Source organism: Lissotriton helveticus, chromosome 4_1, assembly GCF_964261635.1.
Source record: "Lissotriton helveticus chromosome 4_1, aLisHel1.1, whole genome shotgun sequence".
Taxonomy (NCBI): domain Eukaryota; kingdom Metazoa; phylum Chordata; class Amphibia; order Caudata; family Salamandridae; genus Lissotriton; species Lissotriton helveticus.
In genome coordinates, this window is record NC_136063.1 from 1,591,910,714 (window position 1) to 1,591,931,535 (window position 20,822).

Here is a 20,822-nt window from a genome sequence, read left to right on the forward strand (position 1 = left end):
CGGTCTCTATTGATTAGCCCCCTGGAGACGGGGCTCTCATCTGTCATCTGCCCTCTGGGCCACAGTGAACATACTGGATCCCCAACGGCGGCGCAGCGTGCATAGACCCTGCATACTTTCTACCAGCCTTGACCGCTATACCCTGTGAACCGGTGTTCGTGGTCCTACGTTCTGGTTGGGCATTGGAGTGGACAGCTGCATCCGAAGTTGCCAGTTACAGCGCCATCCTGCACACGAGATCCATGGGCAAGCCCAGGGGCAGGACACATGATAAGGGAGCTGCAATGGACCTGCAGTCCACGGGCTCTGAGGACCCCCTGGCCTCCTCAAATGTGGACATCATCCCTCCGACCGGCAAAGGCTCCCAAGACGCAAAGTTGGACCTCATCCTAAATGAAATACGTGCAACGCGCGAAGCTCTGGAATCGCGAATAGACAACATGGCGACGGGACTATCTCTATTGAAGGCTGACCATCAGAAGCTTGCAGAACGCGTAGCGGAACAGAAGATCACACTAAATGACCTTGTGCCTCAACAGACGGAACATTCCACGAAATTAGAGGGTGTGGAGAAACAGCTTAAACAACTGTGTGATAGAGTTGACGATGCAGAAGGGCGAGCCCGCCGCAATAACGTCCGCATCTTAGGTATACCGGAGAGAAGCGAGGGGAGGAACCCTACCCAGTTTGTAGAGGACTGGCTGCGGCAGTTGGTAGGCCGGGAGGACCTCACTGCCCTCTATAGTGTGGAGAGAGCACATAGGATGCCGCCGCGGCCCCCCAGACCCGGGGCACCTCCTCGTCCGCTGATTGCACGCCTCCTCCATTACAAGGATCGCGACACTGTCCTGCGGGCTGCCAGGGAGAAGGCGCCGATACGCTTTGAAGACAAGAATATCTCAGTCTACCCTGATTTCACCCCTACTGTGCAGCGTGCCAGATCCACCTTCATGAGTGTGAAACGCAAACTCAGGGACAAAAACATGAAATATGCACTCCTGTTCCCTGCACGTCTCAAAATTCTACACGGCAACAGGTCCCACTTCTTTGATTCGCCAGAAGAGGCAGAAGAATGGATGGAAGTCACCCTAACACCGCCAACCGCACAGCACCCGTTTGAGGATCTGCATGACGGGAACCGTGGGCGCCCTCCGGATCGCCGGGACAACGACCCCGGCCCGGGACAACGCTCCGCACATGGTGCATCTCCGCGGCCGCACCCTTCTGGGACCCGCGAGGACGAGCTACCGTCTTCATCACAGCGACAACGGCTGACGGAGGGGGCACTGGCCGCGCATGATGCGGACTTGACCGACGACAGGCACACCATCACTACTGGCACCCATACGGAGGTGTCTGATTCGGCTGACAGCTTGCAGCTCTTCCCGAAGGTCACGGCCCAGATGGCGGAGGAGTTCTGAACTGCTGCGGCTATGCTCCCCTCCGGGCGGTAACGTATCGATGTTTTCCCCCCTCTTATTTAGTGTGTGGTGGGTTGCTTCGAGGGGCCTATTCATTGGTGGGCTGTTGAACTGATGCAGGCCGTTAAGAGACAATTGATAGCGGCCTGTCACCCCCAGAATGCACACAAACTTAACTGACTTGTGCCCACGTTGGGCACCATGGTTTGGATCCCGGGCACGTTTGCCTGGGGACCCTTCTGTTCAGGGACTTCGGGGTTACAGGACACTCTCATCTTTTTATGGAACTGAACTGACATGGGTACCTGGGTGTTTTACCAGGCAGCGCCACATGAATGGAAATGGGGCCACTTAATAAATACCAAATGTGCACTTGGAACGTGCGTGGCATGGGGGCAGTGCAGAAACGCCATAGGATATTAGCACAGCTTAACCGCAGGGGGATACAGATAGCTTGCCTACAAGAGACACATTTGAATGCTGCTGAGGCCACGAAACTGCGCAAGAAATGGAGGGGGCAGCTCTTTGCTACCTCCTATTCTGCGTTCTCAAGAGGGGCTGCAATCTGGTTCCGCAGCTCTGTTCCCTTCCAGATGTTGGAGCACAGAATAGATAATGAGGGACGATATGCATTTGTGCGGGGGCTGTTGGACGGGGATGCTATTGTGTTTGGGTGTGTGTACTCGCCGAACTCAAATCAGTCGGAGTTCCTTATGTCAGTGAATGGGGTACTTGCAGGTTGGGCGGATTATCGCTTGTTGATTGGTGGGGATTTTAATGCTGTACTTGATGTTTCATTGGATAGGTCACATCCCCCTTTGCAGGCGGCTGAGAGTAAGAAACAGGCGGAGGCTCTTGAGAGATGGTCTGGGGGCTGGGACCTGGCAGACGTGTGGCGTAGCGCTCATCCACGAGACAGGGAATATACTTTCTTCTCCCCACCCCATCAGCTCCACACCAGAATTGACCATATTTTCTGCTCCCGTTCCCTAGCGGATTCCATACTCCAGGCCCAACATATGGGGAAAACCCTGTCTGATCACAGCCCTGTCGAACTTACCTGGCAGTGGGGTAGGCGTCTGGCCCCCATCCCAACTTGGAGACTGTCTCCAGATCTCCTTGAAGACTCCGTATTTCGGGCCTCCCTATCAGATGCTATAGTTACCTATTTCTCCACAAATGCCAACACAGCCAGTACCCGGCTAATAGAGTGGGACGCTTTTAAAGTTTGCCTGAGGGGAGCGGCAATGGCCACGGGGATGGGTAGGAAGCGAGAAGTAATTGCTAGACTGAAGGAAGTGGAGAACTCACTTGCGCCCTTAGAAAATGAGGCAGCCGGCACCAATGCACCCTTCACACCATTACAGGAGGCTCATATTAGGCACGCGGAACTGCTGGAAGACCTGAGGCTCCTGGACTACAAAGAATACACGAACAGGCAACATACACAGGCGGATAGGGCTGGTCCCCTTCTGGCTCGTCTTCTGCGTGACTCCCCAATCCATCATCCCATTCTGACTATCCTGGACCAGGCGGGCAACCCAGCTAATACCCAACTCGGGATTAACACAGCGTTTAAGGACTATTACACTACACTTTACAGCCCCCCGCAGCCACTACCCGAGGAGGCATTTGAGACCTTCATGAGGGACCTGCCTCTACCTCAACTCACTGAGAGGCAGGCCAAAGATCTAAAGTGCACCATTACGATAGCCGAAATTAAGCAGGCGATAAGATCTCTTCCGAAGGGCAAAACTCCTGGTACAGATGGCCTGCCGGCTGACTTTTATGCGACATTCATTGACCTACTGGCGCCGCGGTTGCATGCTGTTTATATAGAGGCCCTACGGACGACATCTCTCCCACAGTCCTCCATGCAGGCGTTGATCACGTCCCTATTGAAGCCTGCCAAAGAGGGGCTACGGATGGCTGACTATAGGCCATTATCCCTTCTTAATACTGACTCCAAGATTTTGAGCAAGGTACTGGCGACGAGGCTCGTGCAATACGTACCACAACTGGTCCATCCGGATCAATGTGGTTTTATTCCGGGCCGCAACACGGCCATGAACCTTAGACGTCTAGCCCAACTGATGCTCGGAGACGGAAGGGCTATGCACTCCGAGGGCTGCATATCTCTGGACCTGAAACAAGCGTTCGACTCCCTTAGGTGGGACTATATGTTCGCCACTCTGACCAGATTTGGGATACCGTCTGAATTTCTCGACTGGGTCAGATTACTATATACCGCCCCCACGGCTAGAGTGCGCACCTCTGGCCATATATCGGCCCCTATAGCCATAGCGAGGGGCACCAGGCAGGGCTGCCCGCTGTCCCCGCTCCTCTTTGTCCTCGCCCTCGAACCTATGCTCTGTAGGCTTAGATCGATGGCTCCCCGCCATGGCATACATAGACACGGGACGGCACATATTGTGTCTGCTTACGCAGATGATATTATATTGTATCTTCGAGACTTGAGGGGAGACCTGAGCCCGATTTCCCAGGTCTTTGAGGACTTTCAGTCGATCTCTGGTTTGACCATAAGTGAATCCAAATCCTATGGCTTCACATTTGCGGACACAGGTCTGACTACTCCACTACCCTTCGCCCCTCACGAGTTCCAGGTAGCGGACACCACCTTTAGATATCTGGGGATGCAAATCTATAGAGAGGCTGCACTGATGATTGACGGTAACCTTGGGAGGGCCATTAGGGCTCTGAAGTCACAGATACAATTCTGGTTGACACTGCCACTTTCCATACCCGGCAGAGTGGCGATATCGAAGATGGTGATGCTTCCCCGTCTCCTCTACCATTTCACCAACTTACCGTACCTGATCCCGGTGGCGACATTTAAGACCCTTGACACTCTTCTCACTGAGCTGGTATGGGGACACGGCCGCAGACGTATAAGTTTGTCCAAGTTACAGCTTCCCTCTGACGCTGGTGGTATGGGCTTACCAGACTTTAGAGCTTACAACTATGCGTGTCAGCTTCAATGGCTGGCTTTCTGGGTGGCTGGTCGCAATCTCCATGAGATTGACATGTCGGAAGAGGATCACGGTAGGGGGAGAATACACACACTGCTCCTGCCCAACTCGGAATTGCCGAGGGATGCCCCACCACTTCTTAGATTGGCGATCCTTTATTGGAGGAAAGCGCTGAAATACACTTCCCCTAAGTCCTCTTATGCCCCCACGATCCCTCTCTTGGGCATCCCATTGGGCACAGGGACTCTCACGACGACCTCGCTAGCTACCTGGCATGGAGAAGGAGTAACACATGTGGGCGACCTGTTTGCGGGGGGACACTTGTTGTCCTTTGCAGACTTCAGAATCGCACAGGGCGTAACTGGGGGCTCATTCCTGCTGCACGCTGGTCTCAGCAATTATATCACACACAAATGGTCACCTGAGGGCCAAGAACTTGACACGAACCCCCTCACCAAGATGCTCTACCTCATGGGATCGGGTGCACACCTCACGAGATGGCTTACTGCTGGCATCAGAGAAGGGAGAGCGTTCTCTCTTTCGCAGCTTAGGGAGACATGGGAGGAGGATATGGGTAGGCCTATGAGAGACAAAGAGTGGGACCGCGTCCTGCAATTTCCCAAGAAGGTGGCTAGGAACCCCAAGTTCAAATTCATTCAATTAATGCTGCTGCATAGGGCCTACCTGACCCCGCACCGCATACACACGATGTTCCCCGATGCGAAAAGCAATTGCCCCCGCTGCGACTCCGAAGACGCGTCACTAATACACATGCTATGGCAATGCCCCAAGCTAGGATACTATTGGACCACGGTCCATGCTTCACTTGAAAGTGCAGGGGCTCTGTCCCGAACTCCTACACTAGAAGGTACTTTATTGGGGCTGGGGCCCTCCCGACGCCGTAGGTCAGTGGCGACGCGCTTTGCAGACCTGGCCCTATTATTAGCGAAGCGTGCTATTACGATGAGATGGAAGTCACCCAAGCCACCCGACCCTGAATTATGGCAGGCGGAAGTAGTGCGCTGGGGTAAGGCGGAGGGGGAGGCACTGCAGCGCGAGGAATACAGAGGCCTACGGAAAAAGCCGATCTCGTTGGACTGGTTTGTCATCCTGGGTGCGTTTGAATCTGGGGAGGATGGGGATGAGGGGGACACCAGTGACGCATAGAATGTGGAATAGATGTGTCCGAAGCCGGACGTGCATGCACTGTTATTGACCGGAATGCTTACCTATGAGAAGGGGTGCACCTACATGCTGATCTGTGACCTCGCATCATCCATGTGCACAGTGAACAGTAGTTATGCGATGTAATACCTGGAGTAACCCAGAGGAATGTTCATCCAATTTTCAATTAGATACCTGTCATGAGAGTGTCGGGTGGGTTGAGCGAGGGTGGTGGGAGGGTTTGAATATGTCGGGGTTTGTTTTGTTTCGTTGCGACAGTTACGATCGCCACAAAATGTAAATTCAAAATGGTGATGCAAACATATGTTTTAAGCAGGCACATACATGGTTTACTCTGCTTTCCGGGACTTGGATATTTATGTAACTGCTTTAATCATTATGCTAATAAACAGATTTTCAAAAAAAAAAAATAGATTATTAAAAAACCCACAAAATTGCCGATTATGTTTCATTTAAAATAATAATAGTTACGTTATTTAATTAGTAATTTACATTTTAAGCATTTGTTAAAAAATAAAAGGTAAATAGACTGAATATTAATTAAACTTAAAAATGGTAGTAAGGGTGATTTTATTTTGTTTAAAAATTAATATTTATAAAATAAATGAATATATTGAACTTATTTACTAAACATTTATTATGAATACTTGATGTGATCTAACATTTTATTTAATTTTATTAGCTCTATGGTACAAAGAATGTTTAAGTTTACTTGTATTTTTTTACATTTCAAAACATTTAATATCATTTTAAAATGAACAAACGTGATTGTATTTACCTGTATGTTCCCACGGGGAGATCTCATCAACTGTGGTGGAGATCTTCCCCTACTTGTGAAAATGTTCACTTTTAAATTCAGTGTTAGATCTTCCCAGCCCCTAAACTGAGGGTGTGGACACATTTAAGTCTACATTTTTGTTGCACACCCTCATTCCCTGAGAGGATTGTGCCCTGAATTGAAGACTGCATCGGCAGCCAGGCTGCCATGACTTTTGGACAGAGGGCATTACGGGGCAGCCCAAGACGGCAAGACGGGCCCCCCAAGGAAGGCAAGTTGGCCCGGATGTTACTGTATGTTTTGGTGGGGTGTAAGGCTCTAAGTTGATGTGTGCAACTCATGATTGGTACTGTGGTGCACTAGTAGTTGAGGCGATATGCCTAGGATGTTATGCAGAATGTGTTTATGCTACCAGCAATGTTACCATTAGTTACTGGTTGTGATTTTCACTACTTGTGTGTTCTAATGGTGATGACAGTGGCACGATTGGCCCTGTAATGTATATAATCCCCTGTAACGTAATACCTAGTACCAGGTGGCACAGTGTATATATGTGGTTTGTTATGCTCTGATGTGTTTTATGGATAATACAAAGGCTATTGTTATATAACCTTGTATGGAGTTTCTTTTATGGTGTGCCTAGTGTGTTGCTGCTGTGTGAGTGTGTTGCACAAACCCTTTACACATTGCCTCTGGGATAAGCCTGACTGCTCGTGCCAAGGTACCAAGGGCGTGAGCAGGGGTTATTTTCAGCATGTAACACCCTTGCCCTGACTAAAGTGGTGGTTTCTGCCTGGTTTAGGCACATCCTCTAGCCAACCAGAAATTTCTAACAGCATCTATCTACACAAGCATACATAAAGTGTGGCATACTCCCCAGAGGGGTCACTTAGTGTTGAAGAAGGGGCATATTAACAAGGGCTGTATCGCTGCTTTAGCGGCACTTCTTGCCGCTAAAGCTGCGATATTCCTCTTGCCCTATTGGCAAGCTGTCGTTAACAGCTGTTAGCGACAGCTTTATGGGGAAAGCTACCTTTTTGGTGCCACTTTGCATGTCAGGGATATTTATCGCTAATGACATGCAAAGTGGGCGTTCCTCCACACCACCCCATGGCAAACACTCGCTAACCCAGCTTCGGGTTATCAGCAAGGCTGCACAAGACCCACGATGTGAGTTTGAAAGCCGCGCTAAGCCCCCTTTATCGCCGGTTTTTAACACCTGCTAAAAATACAACTTAGCCATCTTTAACATGGGAGGTGGATTGCATGGCTGAGACCATACCTGCCTATCAGCAAGGTTTGCAGTATCGCTGGTAAATCGCTTGTTTTCCCACGATACGGCATGTTATCATGACTATCCCTGGATTTATTATCGCCTTGGAGATACGCATCGCTAATAACGCGCTATCTCGGCGATAAAATCCTGCAATAGCCGGTGGTAAAAAAATTAGCGCTAAGCGCGCTTTGCGATATTTACCACAAAGATTGCTAATATGCCTCGATGTGTTTATAGGCAAAATGGGCTTTCACAAAGGACTGTATTACAGGTCAGCAGGAAGAAAGAAAGAGCATGTAGCTCAGACCTCAAAACGAAATCAGATATTCAGGAGCCTTCGTAACCTTGTAGTGTCCTATGACACAGAAGGTTCCCCGAGACCATGTTAGAGTTTTAAGCTATTCGTAGCCAAGACAAGTTCATTAAATCTTACTGCTTAAAAATATCATCTAACCTCTTGTAGCTGACTCTCTAATGGGTACTTTTATTGTGCTGCTCTCTGTAAATCATAACCCTTTGCAAATGCAAAGAACCTCTGAGGTAATAGCTCTCTTTAAATAACTATTTTTATTACAATTAATAACAATCTAACAACTACTTTGGGGTCTTTGTTACGTTTTCAGTAGTCTACTTGCAGTATGTGTTTTATATGAACCTATATTCTTTTTATATATGAAATGTATTCATAGAAACATATTTTTCATCCATTGTATGTATGTGTAATCTGCACACTGAGGCATTAAAAGGCTGGTGCTGAAAACTGTTGAAATTATTTGAAGTTTAGGTGAGGATGCTAGCACCCCTTTCTTGAGGAGGAGAGAACAGCTTATTGTGAATGGCTCTCATCATATTTCTTTCTACATTTTCTTCCAATGTAGGCATGCAGGAGGCCTCTATGAAGCTTACCGAATCACTGCATGAAGTGTACGAGCCGGAATGGTATGGCCGGGATGATGTTAAAATAGTTGGAGAGGTAAGATCTGAACATGTAAATGTATGCATATAAACATTCTAAGAAATGTATTTCAAGTTCTCTTCGCAACACCATTTACCTTTATCTTCCTTTCTCAATGAAATGTATGGGACTGCATAAAATGGCATCCAACATTTGCATAAAAGCAGGAATGTTGGTCTTGTTCTCCGAAATGGAGTTAGGTGTCTAAGGATCTTAAACTTTTCATAAATATATTACGTCAGATTATGGGACGCACCAAGTATGTTTCACTTGCATGATAAAACGATTGGTGCCCCCACTCAGGTGGTGCTATGTTTCAAAAGTTAAAACTGAAGCATAAAAACAAAAACAAATAATGTATATTCGAGGTCACCTCTCAAGCAGGCACTGGATAAGAGACAGAGTGGAGGAAGGGATGAATAGATATGGCTAGGCCCTTGGGTGCATATAATATGCAGTTTAATTATTGTGGGACACTACAGTTGTTCCCGCCCCATTCCCTAAACTGCCCTACTCTCTGTCTCCTTATTCGGCCCTAGAGGCCACAAAGTTGGTATAGAAGGGAAGCCTATTAGGTGTCACAGCTTAGGCACCCAGGTCTTGGGACTGGGTCTGCACTTCTCTCCTTCCTTAACAGGCATTGTAATCTGAAATGCCCACATGGTGCGTCCGTATATTCTTCTTCTTGCTCCAGTCTGCTACAACCCCATACCATCAATCCCTAGTGTGAGATTGGCCCCATGTGCATTTCTATCCACCCTATCCTTAAATGAGTGAGGGAGCTAGTCGGTGCAACTGGGCAAGAGTTTGTTGTAGACTCAAAGGTTTCCTACCTCTTCTCCCCATATCCTCTGACACCCATAGGACTCAACCCCCTCTAGGTTTTTTTTCTTTTTTGCAGGGGCAGCTACTCCCTACCCAGTACCTCCCTCTTTGTTTTCAGCTAGATCCCATTCCCATCCATTACCGGCTGACTGCTTCAGATCCCTTTCAGACTGATTAAACCGAACCCCATGGCAGTGGCCCTTCCCATCTTTGATACCCATCTACCTTCTGCATCTCTCCCCTTGGCAAGGATTTCCCACAACTTCTCTGGTTCCATCATATTTATGCCTCCCTCGAACTCGCAGCCCCCACCCAGAAGCATTGGGCCTTAACCAATGGTGACATAATCCTTGGCTCTCCTGAGTCTGCAGAGTAGTCCCCCGTATTAGGTCCATCAATAGGTAACATATTAAGATGTCCAATCTCCTGTTATTGATCACTTTAAACTATAATGGTTTGTCTCATTACATCAAACGCAAAAAGGTACTGCACTGCTTGCATGTGAATCGCGTGGACAACTCTCTCATGCAAGAAGCACACTTGTCCTAAAAGGAACCCTAAAAGTCAACAAGACTGGGTGGGTACTGTCATCAGTGGCAGTAGATTAGTAAAGATCAATGGTGAAACCTCTCTCTCCCACAGCTTTTCCAGGATATATAGAGTAGCAATACTAATTGGTTGTAAACTCCCCTGTAAAGTTCTTAAAACATGTGCTGTTGATGGGGGCTGGTGGGTCATTGTCAAAAGACTCATATTAGATGAGGTTTTTTGGTAGGATAAATTTATGACCCTCCAGGCTCATAATTGAAGTGGGCATGCACCACTTCACATGGTGGGGGGATTTGAAACCGAAACTGGACACTAAAAAGATGGGACCAGATGGCCTGAAATCTCTAACTGTGATCCAGAACTAGCTAGCAAATCATGCCTTATTGGGTGTATGGCATTTGCTGCTCCCCATGAATAGGGACTTTACCTTTCTCACATGTCCTCATGGTACCCAGTCCTGCATTGATTACTTCCTCCAAGGGCGACTGCTGGTGGACATGACATGCTGTGATATATTGCAGGCCGGCCTCTCCGACCATGACCCTGTCCAACTGGACCACAATATGGGGATTATGCCACCTCCTGCAAACAAAAGCATTTGCCTATTATAAACCTGAGCAGAAAGAGAAACTCAACAGAATATTCACTGTTATCTTGCACATAATGAGAGCCCACTGGGCGTTCACACGATTTGGTGGACAGCGGAGAAGGCAACTTTGAAAGGGATAATGATAAGTTACTCTGCCGTGGTGAAACATAGGACAGGTGCACACCTGCACGTTTTAGAGACTAATGTCGGTGACCTCAATATTCGCTACATTTCATCACCCACCTCCACACTCCAGAAAGAACTTGAATTGGGTACACTGCATTTAAACACATTCTTTACTAAGGTGGCAGACAAGGCACTAGTCAAACCGTAGTGGAGGAGGTATGACCATAGAGATAAAGTGGGTCAGCTTCTTCCTGCACAGTTGCATTAGATGGAATCTTAACTGGTCATTCCAGCAATTTGTGAGGCACTTAGCGACTTACTGACTCATCTACTCCAGACCCAGGCAACACTAGAACAAGTTGATGTCTTTATGGCCTCACTGCACATACCTACCCTTACATAAGAGGGACAAGTTTAGCTCAAGGTAGCGTTTACGGTGGAGTTGGTAGCCAAGACTTTCTCTGCATTGCCCACGACTTTGTCACCTGGGGAGAATGGGTATCCAGGTGAATTTTACAAGACCGGTGGCAAGCCTCTCCTTGCCCGACTTTTGAACAAAGTATATCAGGAGGTTGTGGAGTCAGACTCCCTGGGGGCCATAATCAATAAAGCCATTATCACTGTCCTCCTTAAGGAGAATTAGGACTCACTGGAGCATGTTAGCGATCGCCCTATCTTGTTGGTCAATGTCAATCTAAAAATCATTGTCAAAATCGGTCAGGCTAGGAAAAGTGATACCCCAATTAATCTATAAGTTGCTGGTGGGTTTCACACCAAGCTGTTTCAAACACAGGCACACCTACTTTGGCAAACAAAGTACAAACCTGAGGAAGATCCGTCCCTCTTATTGGAAGCTAAAAAGGCGTTTGATTGCTTAGAATGGTTGTACCTTTTCCAAGTGATGGGCTTGGATGAGGACAGTGTGGTAATGTCTGTCTTCTTTATGATTCCCCTATGGCAGATGTCAACAGTGGAAGCTTTTTGTCCTATACATTTGAGATTCATAAGGGCAGCCGGCAGGGATGCCCATTGCACCTGCTCCTTTTCTTAATGGCCTTAGAACCTTTGTTTGTGGCCCTACGTCTTTAATTCGCAGTTAAGGGCATATTGGCTGGTGACAGTGAGATAAAGGGACTACTCTACGCTGATGATATTATGCTTCTCCTGCCCCACCCGGAGTACTCAATCACAGCCACCATGTCCATCTTTAATAGCCCCTTTCACTTATCTTGTTATAAAATAAATTGAACTAAATGTCATGCATTCCCCAAGTCTAAAGTGACCACCAATGCCTATATACAAAACTATAATATGAAATGAGTAACCAAGGGGCTCCGATACCTGGGCATTTGTATTACCAGAGGGCTTACACATGTGGTTTAAGGCAATTTTCTCCCTCTAGAAGAGTGATCTAACCAGGATTTCCTCTAATGGAAGCATTTGAACCTTATGTTATATGGGAGGGTAAAGGCAGTCAAAATGATGATTGCTCCCAGGTTTAATTCTGTCTGCGACTATGTTACCTCTATGGGTCCTTTGACTACTTCTCGTAGGGATAGAAATGGACATGGATCTTACATTTGGAGTAGCCGTAAGCCCAGATTTTGAGCATCTAGATTATGGGTGGACATTACGGCTGGGAGTCTACGCTTACCGCACATAACATCATAATGCCTAACTTTCTATTTGTCACAGTTGTCCTCTTATCTATGTGATCTAAGAGATGGCCCAATGGGGGTCCAAATAGAACATCACTATTTGGGATGCCACAACATGTTCCTACTGGTTTATATATCAACCATTAATTGACCCACAGCTACGAATTCGGTTCTCAATGTGACAGCCACGGCATCTTGCTGTCACCTTTTGTGTGTTTCATGTACTGCCATGGCCAAGGGTATGCCCAGACTTAGGTTCAGCGCTCACTGTGCCACTGGAGCCTAGCTACAGCTGACTGAAGAGCCCCAGTCAGGGCAAAACTGGTCTTGGGTGTTGCTTGTGTTTTGATTCAGGAAGAACCTGGCCTGTCAACTTGGTGTGGACTGTTCTGATTGTGGGAGGGTTAAGAGTGATTTGTATGTGGTTGGGTTCAAACTGAGGTGGCATGGTGGACAAAAGAAAGATGGGCTTAATTGCTAACCCAAGCGATAGCCACTGTTTACACTTATTGCAAGCACCCTCCCATCACCTTTTGTTTGTTTCATTTAATGCCCTAAGTGGCGAAAGTTATGCCCAGAAATGGGTCCCATTCTCACTGTGTCCGCGGAAACTACACCAGACTGAGGAGCCCCAAAAAAATTCGGAATATTTTTCTCATTTCTCATTATCAGCCACCACTCATGGCGCACTTGACCCTCCAGGTTGAATGAGGGAATATTCAACAATCATATATTATCATACCCAGTGGAAGGAGCTCTAACTACTGCCCTATAATCCATCTAGAACTCATTGGTTATCTTTGTGGTGAATATTGGGAACTCTGAGTCAACACAATCAGATTGTGCAGTGCCCTTGCTGTGCCACTCTATAGGACAAAAGTATCTGGTGGTATTGAGTTATGAGACAAGTAGAAGAAAATCTGATGGTGCAGAAGCAAGATGGGTATGTATGTCACAAGGGCTGGTTCCTTGTTATGGGCACCAGGACTCTGCCCCTCCTATTTGTTTTTCTCTTCATTTTATCTGCATTGTCGCTACAGAAATAAACAGTACAAAAACATTACCCTTGCTCTGAGACAGGGTCTGACTGTGTAAATCAGTTTAATGAGGTTGAGTTTATGCGCATGATCCAGCCAGATTTTAAGGTGTGACGATATCACAGACCTCAAGCTACTGGACTGCCATCCTGAAGGAGCAACCCTTAGTTATGATGCACAGCAGTTAAAATCAGCCCTGGGTGCTTTAGGTTTCATCCCTAGATTGTTCTGAGGCTGAATGTCATTCAAAGAAGCCTGCCGTACTCCACCCTCTTCTAGCTCGTCACATCATGGGATGGGATCAATTAGCCTCATTGGTTATATACCACCATAGGATATGATAGGATAGGATATAAAGCTCACTAAAACCCGAAGGTGCCAAAGCTCTATAGCAGAACAGATTAGTCAGCATGAGCAATGTTTCTAAGCTGAGAAGAGCCAGGTTTTCAGAGTTTTTTTTAGAAGACAAACAAGAGTTGCTTCTGAGATGTAGGTAGACAGAGTGTTCCATAATTTGACGGCTGCTAACGAAAAGGAGTGCCCATCCCATCTAGTCTACCAAAATCAGGGCAGAGGATCTAACTGGTCTGCCGGGACTAAAGCAATGAAAAAGGGCATTCATTTGAATGAGGCCCTTATGATGCAGAACCTCAAGGCCTTCACTGAAAAGCTCCTCCTGACAGGGAACCAATAAAGAGAATGAATCCCTTCTCTAACTGAGTGCCGCTAGGAAATGTTCAGAATATGGCGAGCTGCTACATTCACCTAATGTTTATTCAGGGAGTAACTATTGATGTTTATGCTAAGTGCATTACAGTAATCTAACTGTGAGGTGTGGGTAAGTTGATAATCATCACTAAGATGAAGGTGTGCAAACTGGGCGCTGCACCTTCGAAGGAGCAGGGATATGGGAGTAGTCTCTAACTGAGACTAGAGGAAGGTAACAATTGTTGAGCGCTCTGAAGCAACAGCAGTGGTAAGGTGCTCACGGGCTCTGTGAAGAGGCCCATAGTTAAACACACACTCCAAAAAATGTGGATAGTTGGATAAACAATAAGATGTTAAAATAATGTTCTCGTTTTTTAACCGTCGAGCTGCATTTCATAGTCATTAAGGGCCATATGTATGTAACTTTAGTATTGCGATTCTCAAATAGCGATATTTTGCAAATCACTATTTGAGAATTGCAAAACGCTATGTATGTAGAGTTTGCAAATAATTTTGTGAATCCTATATATTCCTTAATTGCGAATTGCAAATTGAGATTCACGATTAAGGAATACCTCCCATTTCATTCTTATTGGCCTATAGGCCCATAGGAATGAATTGCAAGACATTCTCAATTTGTGATTCCCAATTAGAGAATTACAAATTGAGAATGCAATTTCAAATGTGCCAGGGTGTCAAAAGGACTCCTTGTTGCATCCCTGAAATGAGCATTGGTCCACATGTGGCGCACATACATGCCCTAAGGGCATGTGTGTGCGCCACATGCCACTTTGAAAAATGCAAAAATGTGCATTTTTGAAAGAAATGGCAAATTACCACCAACCTGTAGTTCCTTATGCCATATTAGCCCAACTTGGGTGCCTCGTACATTCCATTTAAGGAATCGCAATTTGCTATTCCTTAAATGCATTAGCAAAATAAGGAATCGCAAATTTAGCAATTCCTTATTTTGCGAGGCAGTTTTACTTTAATACATACCATTAGGCTTAATTGCCATTGCAAACGCCGAAATGCTGCCAATTTCGACATTTGCGATCGCAATTTTGAAGGATACATATGGCCCTAGGTGCTCTACGTAGTCGCTTGTCTGCTGGGTTTTCCTGTAAGAGCTGTGTTCAGATCACTATTGGTCCCATTGTTATGGCTGGTAGCTGGCAGTGCCACTCCAGACGCCTGCAGCTTCAGGCACAGATCAGAGACTAAGTTGTTCTGCAGGGAATCCGAAGAACATTGATCAATCCTATTTGTGTCCATTTCAGTTCAATACAAGTACACCAGGAAAACTTCTTAGCAGACCATGAATGTAAACGTATGAGAAAAGAACAGAGGCAAAGAGCCAAAACTCTAAACGAAACAAACATATTTTCAATTTGTCCGCCTGGAAAAAAAGGCGGCGGTGTCGCAGTTATTTTAAAAAAATCTTTTACACCTTTGTTGCTGCCTTCACTTATCCTACCTGGCGTTGAAAACATTGTCTATAAAATTGATACGGACTGCGGAGCCATCCTTACTGTTCTGATTTACCGTCCCCCCTCTTCCATGCCCATGTTTCCCTCCGCCTTAGCGGAACAACTTGCCCCATTAGTAACTACCTATTCCAAAACCCTTCTAGTAGGGGATTTTAATTTTTGGTTTGACGCTATGGACTTGGATGCTCGGGCAGGGGAATTAAAAGATCTTCTTGTTGACCTTAATCTGCAGCAGCATATCCACTCCCCTACTCACCGTAAAGGCCATAGCCTCGACCAGATCTGGTCCTACAACCTTACTCTATCTAATCTGGTCGTGGAGCCTTGTATCTGGTCGGATCACCACCTAATACAGTTTGCCTTGACGGTCAGTAGTAATAAGGTCCAGAAGCCTCAGAAAATGGGGAAAATAAGAAAATGGAAAAGCATTAGCTCCCCGGAGTTTCTAGACTCGCTATTTGCAACTTTACCTCCGGTTTCAGAACATCCGGATGCCATGGAGGAATCTATCTCACAGTGGATCACAGGGGCTGCAGACATCCATGCCCCCTGGGTCAGGCCCCCTCGGTCTCGCGCTAGCAATACTCACAGATGGTTTACCCCACAACTTCAGGCGCAAAAACTAGAAATCCGTAAGAAAGAAAGGACCTGGAGGACCAACTATTCCCAACAGGATAGGGTGACCTACTGTGCTGCTCGCAAGGCCTACCAGAAATCCATCTTGGCACAGAAAACAACTTACTTTTCTGAGCTCATCACACACTCACAAAATAAATCCAAAGACATCTTTAAGATGGTGAATGAGCTCTGCGACAGCGACAGAACGGTCCCCCCGGTGGTCCCTACCCAAGCATGGTGCGACTCATTAAATTCTTTTTTTATCAATAAAATTTTGGACATAAAACAATGCATAATCAACTCTCCAGCCCCACTTCCTTTGGATGATTCTTTTTTTAACCCTTCTACGCTCGAGGCTTTTCCACCGATTGATGCTAAAATGCTGTCCGAATTCTTTAACCGAGTTAAATCAGGTTCTCCTGATGATGTTTGCCCCCCACACATATATAAGGACATAGGCCTAGCTATACCTCAGAGTATTCTTCCCGCACTAAATGCTTCTCTTATCAGCGGCAGGGTACCATCTCGATTTAAACAGGCTTTACTTATCCCTCTACTGAAGAAGCCGGGTGCAGACCCACAAGTCCTGGTCAATTATAGGCCTATTTCCTTGCTTCCATACTTGTCAAAATTACTGGAGGCATATACCTCTACCTATCTCTCTAAATGTATAGAGGATAGCGGCTATCTTGAACCCAACCAAGCAGGTTTCCGTCCCTGTCATTAGACGGAAACGGTCATCCTAGCCGTCCAAAATGCATAAAGATCTAATGCAGACAAGGGCATCCACCAGGCCCTGGTCTTACTTGACTTGTCGGCCGCGTTCGACACGGTTGATTTTTCCATCTTAATCAACCGTGTCGAGCAGGACGGCCTTAGGGGCACAGCTCTTGAGTGGATAACCTCTTTCATCTCGGACCGCACTCAGTCGGTTAGACTGGGCTCTTTTACCGCCTCCAGAACTGCTTCCACATGCGGGGTCCCTCAGGGGTCCTCACTCTCCCCTTTGCTTTTTAATCTTTACATGCGCCCCCTTCTGCACCTCCTAAAGCAATTTAAAGTTACAGTTTACAATTACGCTGATGATTTGCAGCTTATCTTTCCCCTGAATGCACCCGATTCTGTCATCGAATTCCAAGCAACAATGCAACTGATACAATGCTGGATGAGCCTTAACCATCTTAAGCTCAACCCGGGGAAAACCGAGCTAATTGTCCCCGGGACCAGTAGTATCAGTTGGGGACCACATTTTTGGCCTATTAGTCTTGGAGCTCCGCCGCCCATCGCCTCTTCGGTGAAAAGTCTCGGAGTCATTCTGACCTCGGACCTATCACTGAGGGGCCAAGTCGGCGCGGTCGTCTCTTCCAGCTTCTATCAGATAAGAAAGATCAAAAAAATAGCGCAGTTCTTAACTTTCTGAGCTCTTATTCAAGTCATCATCGCCTTGGTTCTCTCTAGGCTGGACTTTTCCAACAGCATCTATCTAGGCCTTCCTCTCGGTCTCCTTAAACAACTGCAGTTAGTGCAGAATCAGGCAGCTAGGCTGCTTCTTAAACAGCCTAAGTGGCAATCCATCAGGCCAGGCCTTGAACAACTACACTGGCTGCCTGTCCCCCAAAGAATAATGTTTAAGACCAGCTGCATTATATTCAGGAGCTTACAGGAGACAGGGCCACAGTTCATCACTCAGCTGGTCACCAGATACAAGCCCATTTTGAATCTTCGCTCTTCCAATAAAGACCTCTTGATTGTTCCTTCTTACAACAGGAAACGCCAGGGTGGTAGCTGTTTTCACCACCTAGCTGCTGTTCTGTGGAACTCTCTTCCACTGACTCTCAGGCAAAGCCCAGATCTTTTGACTTTCAGGCTCTCTCTTAAGACCTGGCTATATAAGCAAGCATATCCGCAGTAGATTTGTTATGTTATGTTCCTTCCTTCAACAGCGCCATGAAGCCCACTGGCGTACGTGCGCTTTACAAAAAACCCTTAACATAACATAACATAACATAACAATTTAGGGTTTGAACTACAATGTATTTTCTTGCTTTTCCACCACAGAAACACAACTCCTTAGATTCACTGCGCACACATATTTTCCCCTACTTGCAATTTAAAGTTCACTTGAAAATATATTTGTTTTACGTAGAGCCACGCTTTAAAAGCAGTCTCGTTATGCTATGTTGAGAATTTTTTAAAGTGCGCGATTACTACAAAGGTGTCTTGGCGCTGTGTGAAGGCAAGCTAATGCTGTTTAGAGGTTAAATAGCCAGGTCTTTATCTCCTTTCTAAAAGATGTTAGAGAGGGCATTGCTCTGAGATGAGGTGGGAGGCTGATCCAAAGTTTGATCGTATACCTCTGCCACCCCAATGCATCTTTTTTAATTTAGGGACAGGTAAGAGACTAGCTTTGGCTGATCTGAGTTCTCTATTAGGCTTATATCACTTAAAAGCTGATCTAAGGAAGTCCAGCCCTGAGTCATACATTCCTTTGTAGGCTAAGCAGAGTGCTTTAAATTTTGCACAACTGCGCATAGGAAGCCAATGAAGCTTACAAAGTCCCTGCGTAATGGAGTGTAATTTGGGTAGCTTAAGAATCAATCTAGCTACGGCATTTTGGGCCAACTGAAGTCGACTTGTGTTTTTCTTGAATGGTTAGATAGAGACTATTGCAGTAGTCCAACCTGGGAAGGACTAGCGCAGTGAATAAGGTTTTCCTGTGGCTATCCGGGATAAATGGAAACATTTTCCTGATCATTTTTAGGATATAGTAAGCAGAGGACGTTATAGCTGAGATTTGCACACTCATATAAAGGTTGCCATCAATAATGACTCCTAAATTCTTTGCTTTGGTGACGGGAAGAGGAGGCTGGGTCAAATTTTCAGGCCACCATTTAGTGGACCAGGCTGGAGAAGGGTTCCCGAACACATTGATCTCGGTTTTACCTTAGTTAAGCTTCAGGCAGTGCCCCACTCATCCAGCCACTGACCGCCTTGATGCAATTTTGGCATCTTAGATGGGCCCAATGAATCATTATTGGCTGCCGCAATTATCAACTGAGTATCATCAGCATAGAATGTTACCTCCAAGTTGAAGCTTCTAATGAGAGGGGACAGTTTTGCTACATAAACATTTAAAAGTGTTGGACTTAAAGACGACCCCTGGGGGACTCCGCATGGCATGGAAAAAGGTGAGGAATAATATTTCCCTAATGCCATAGTTTGTGATCTGTCATTGAGAAAAGAGGAGAGTGGATCAAGCGTGACCCCCTCCGCCCTATCTCCGGTAGAAAGTCGATAAGAGTTGTATGATCTACAGAATCGAAGGCAGCAGATAGGTCCAATAAGATCATAACTGCTGAACCTCCACTATCTACTGCCTTCTTCACTTCTTCCGTTGCCTTGAACAGGGCAGTTTCTGTACTATGCCCTGGTTAAAAGCCAAACTGAGAGGTGTCTAGAAGCTGGTTATCTAGAATGTATTTAGATAGCTAAAAATTCATTATTGTTCACACATTATTGCGGGGAGAGGTAAACGTGCAATTGGACAGTAATTTGAAGTGTCATTAATATTTGAATTGGACATTGATTTGTCGAATGCAAGCAGGTCCAGACTGGGGAACCAAAAGCAGTGCAGACTAAAATGCAAGCAGGGTCAGACTGGGGGACCAAAAGCAGCGTAGACAAAAAAGCAAGCAGGGCCAGACCGGGGAACCAAAAGCAGCGCAGACAAAAATGCTCAACCCAGGTCTACTCACTTCATCTTTTTACTCAATCTTTCTCTTTCCATCCATACATGATCTCTCTCCCCTTCTCTCCTCTCTCTTCTCCTTCTGAATGCTTTCTCTCTACCTTCCACCTCCTTCCCTCTCTTTCTCTCTCTCTCTCAAAGCCTCCCGGTGTCTGCTGCAATTAATTTCAGGAAGCTGGGCAAAGTGACAGAGGCACCAGGAGTGGCCTGGGCTTTCAAAACCCTCCTTCAAAGGCTGCAGCCCACCGGGGAAATGCCCAGTGGAATAAAAGGCCTGACCGGCGCTGAATCCAAGACTTTAAACAGGAGAAATCAGTAATGGAGAAATGCTGTCCGACTGCACCAGAATGCAGTACGAACCAGACATAATGATTTTGTTGGAATGCGGCCCTACGCAAGGAGCCAGTGCAAGTTTATTTCTGGGCACAGACGTGTGGTTCTGCTGATGAAGTCTGCGGACAGAGCTATGGTGGCTTTCTCAAGATGCTGCATTTTGTGAAGCAAATTCGAAAGTAATCACTTTAAGGAATATCCAAGCATGATATCCTACACCCAGGAAAACGAGTGGCTCTGAAAATTAGACGTTTTTTAAAATCCTAATAATAGTTGACCCCAAAGCTCACAGATCTGAGCCCCAGCTGATTGGCAAGTCCTGGAGCATTGCTGGAGGGCACCAGGGCCCCAGGAGAGGGCCAGCGGTCAGAGCTCTGCCCAGTGTTTCTGCCAAGGCACACTCTGTCTTCCGGCATCCTCATCTCACATTCATTTTCTCCCTCAGACAATCACAGAGAAAAAATGGAACAGAAGAACACAGAAAAATAAAGTGTCTTTGTGAGTCCCATACCATGATAGGATACATATAGACATAC

General features: G+C 46.4%; 1 protein-coding gene across 4 annotated transcripts in view; it reads left to right on the plus strand.

The window, feature by feature from the left end:
* The window catches only part of AMPH (amphiphysin), a 959,953-nt gene that overhangs the window by 524,824 nt on the left and 414,307 nt on the right, over positions 1 to 20,822 (plus strand). For all 4 annotated transcript variants that reach the window (XM_078688208.1, XM_078688209.1, XM_078688210.1 and 1 more), the window contains exon 4: positions 8,529 to 8,623. In XM_078688208.1, the coding sequence (XP_078544334.1) occupies positions 8,529 to 8,623 (95 nt within the window). The remainder of the gene's footprint in view (positions 1 to 8,528; positions 8,624 to 20,822) is intronic.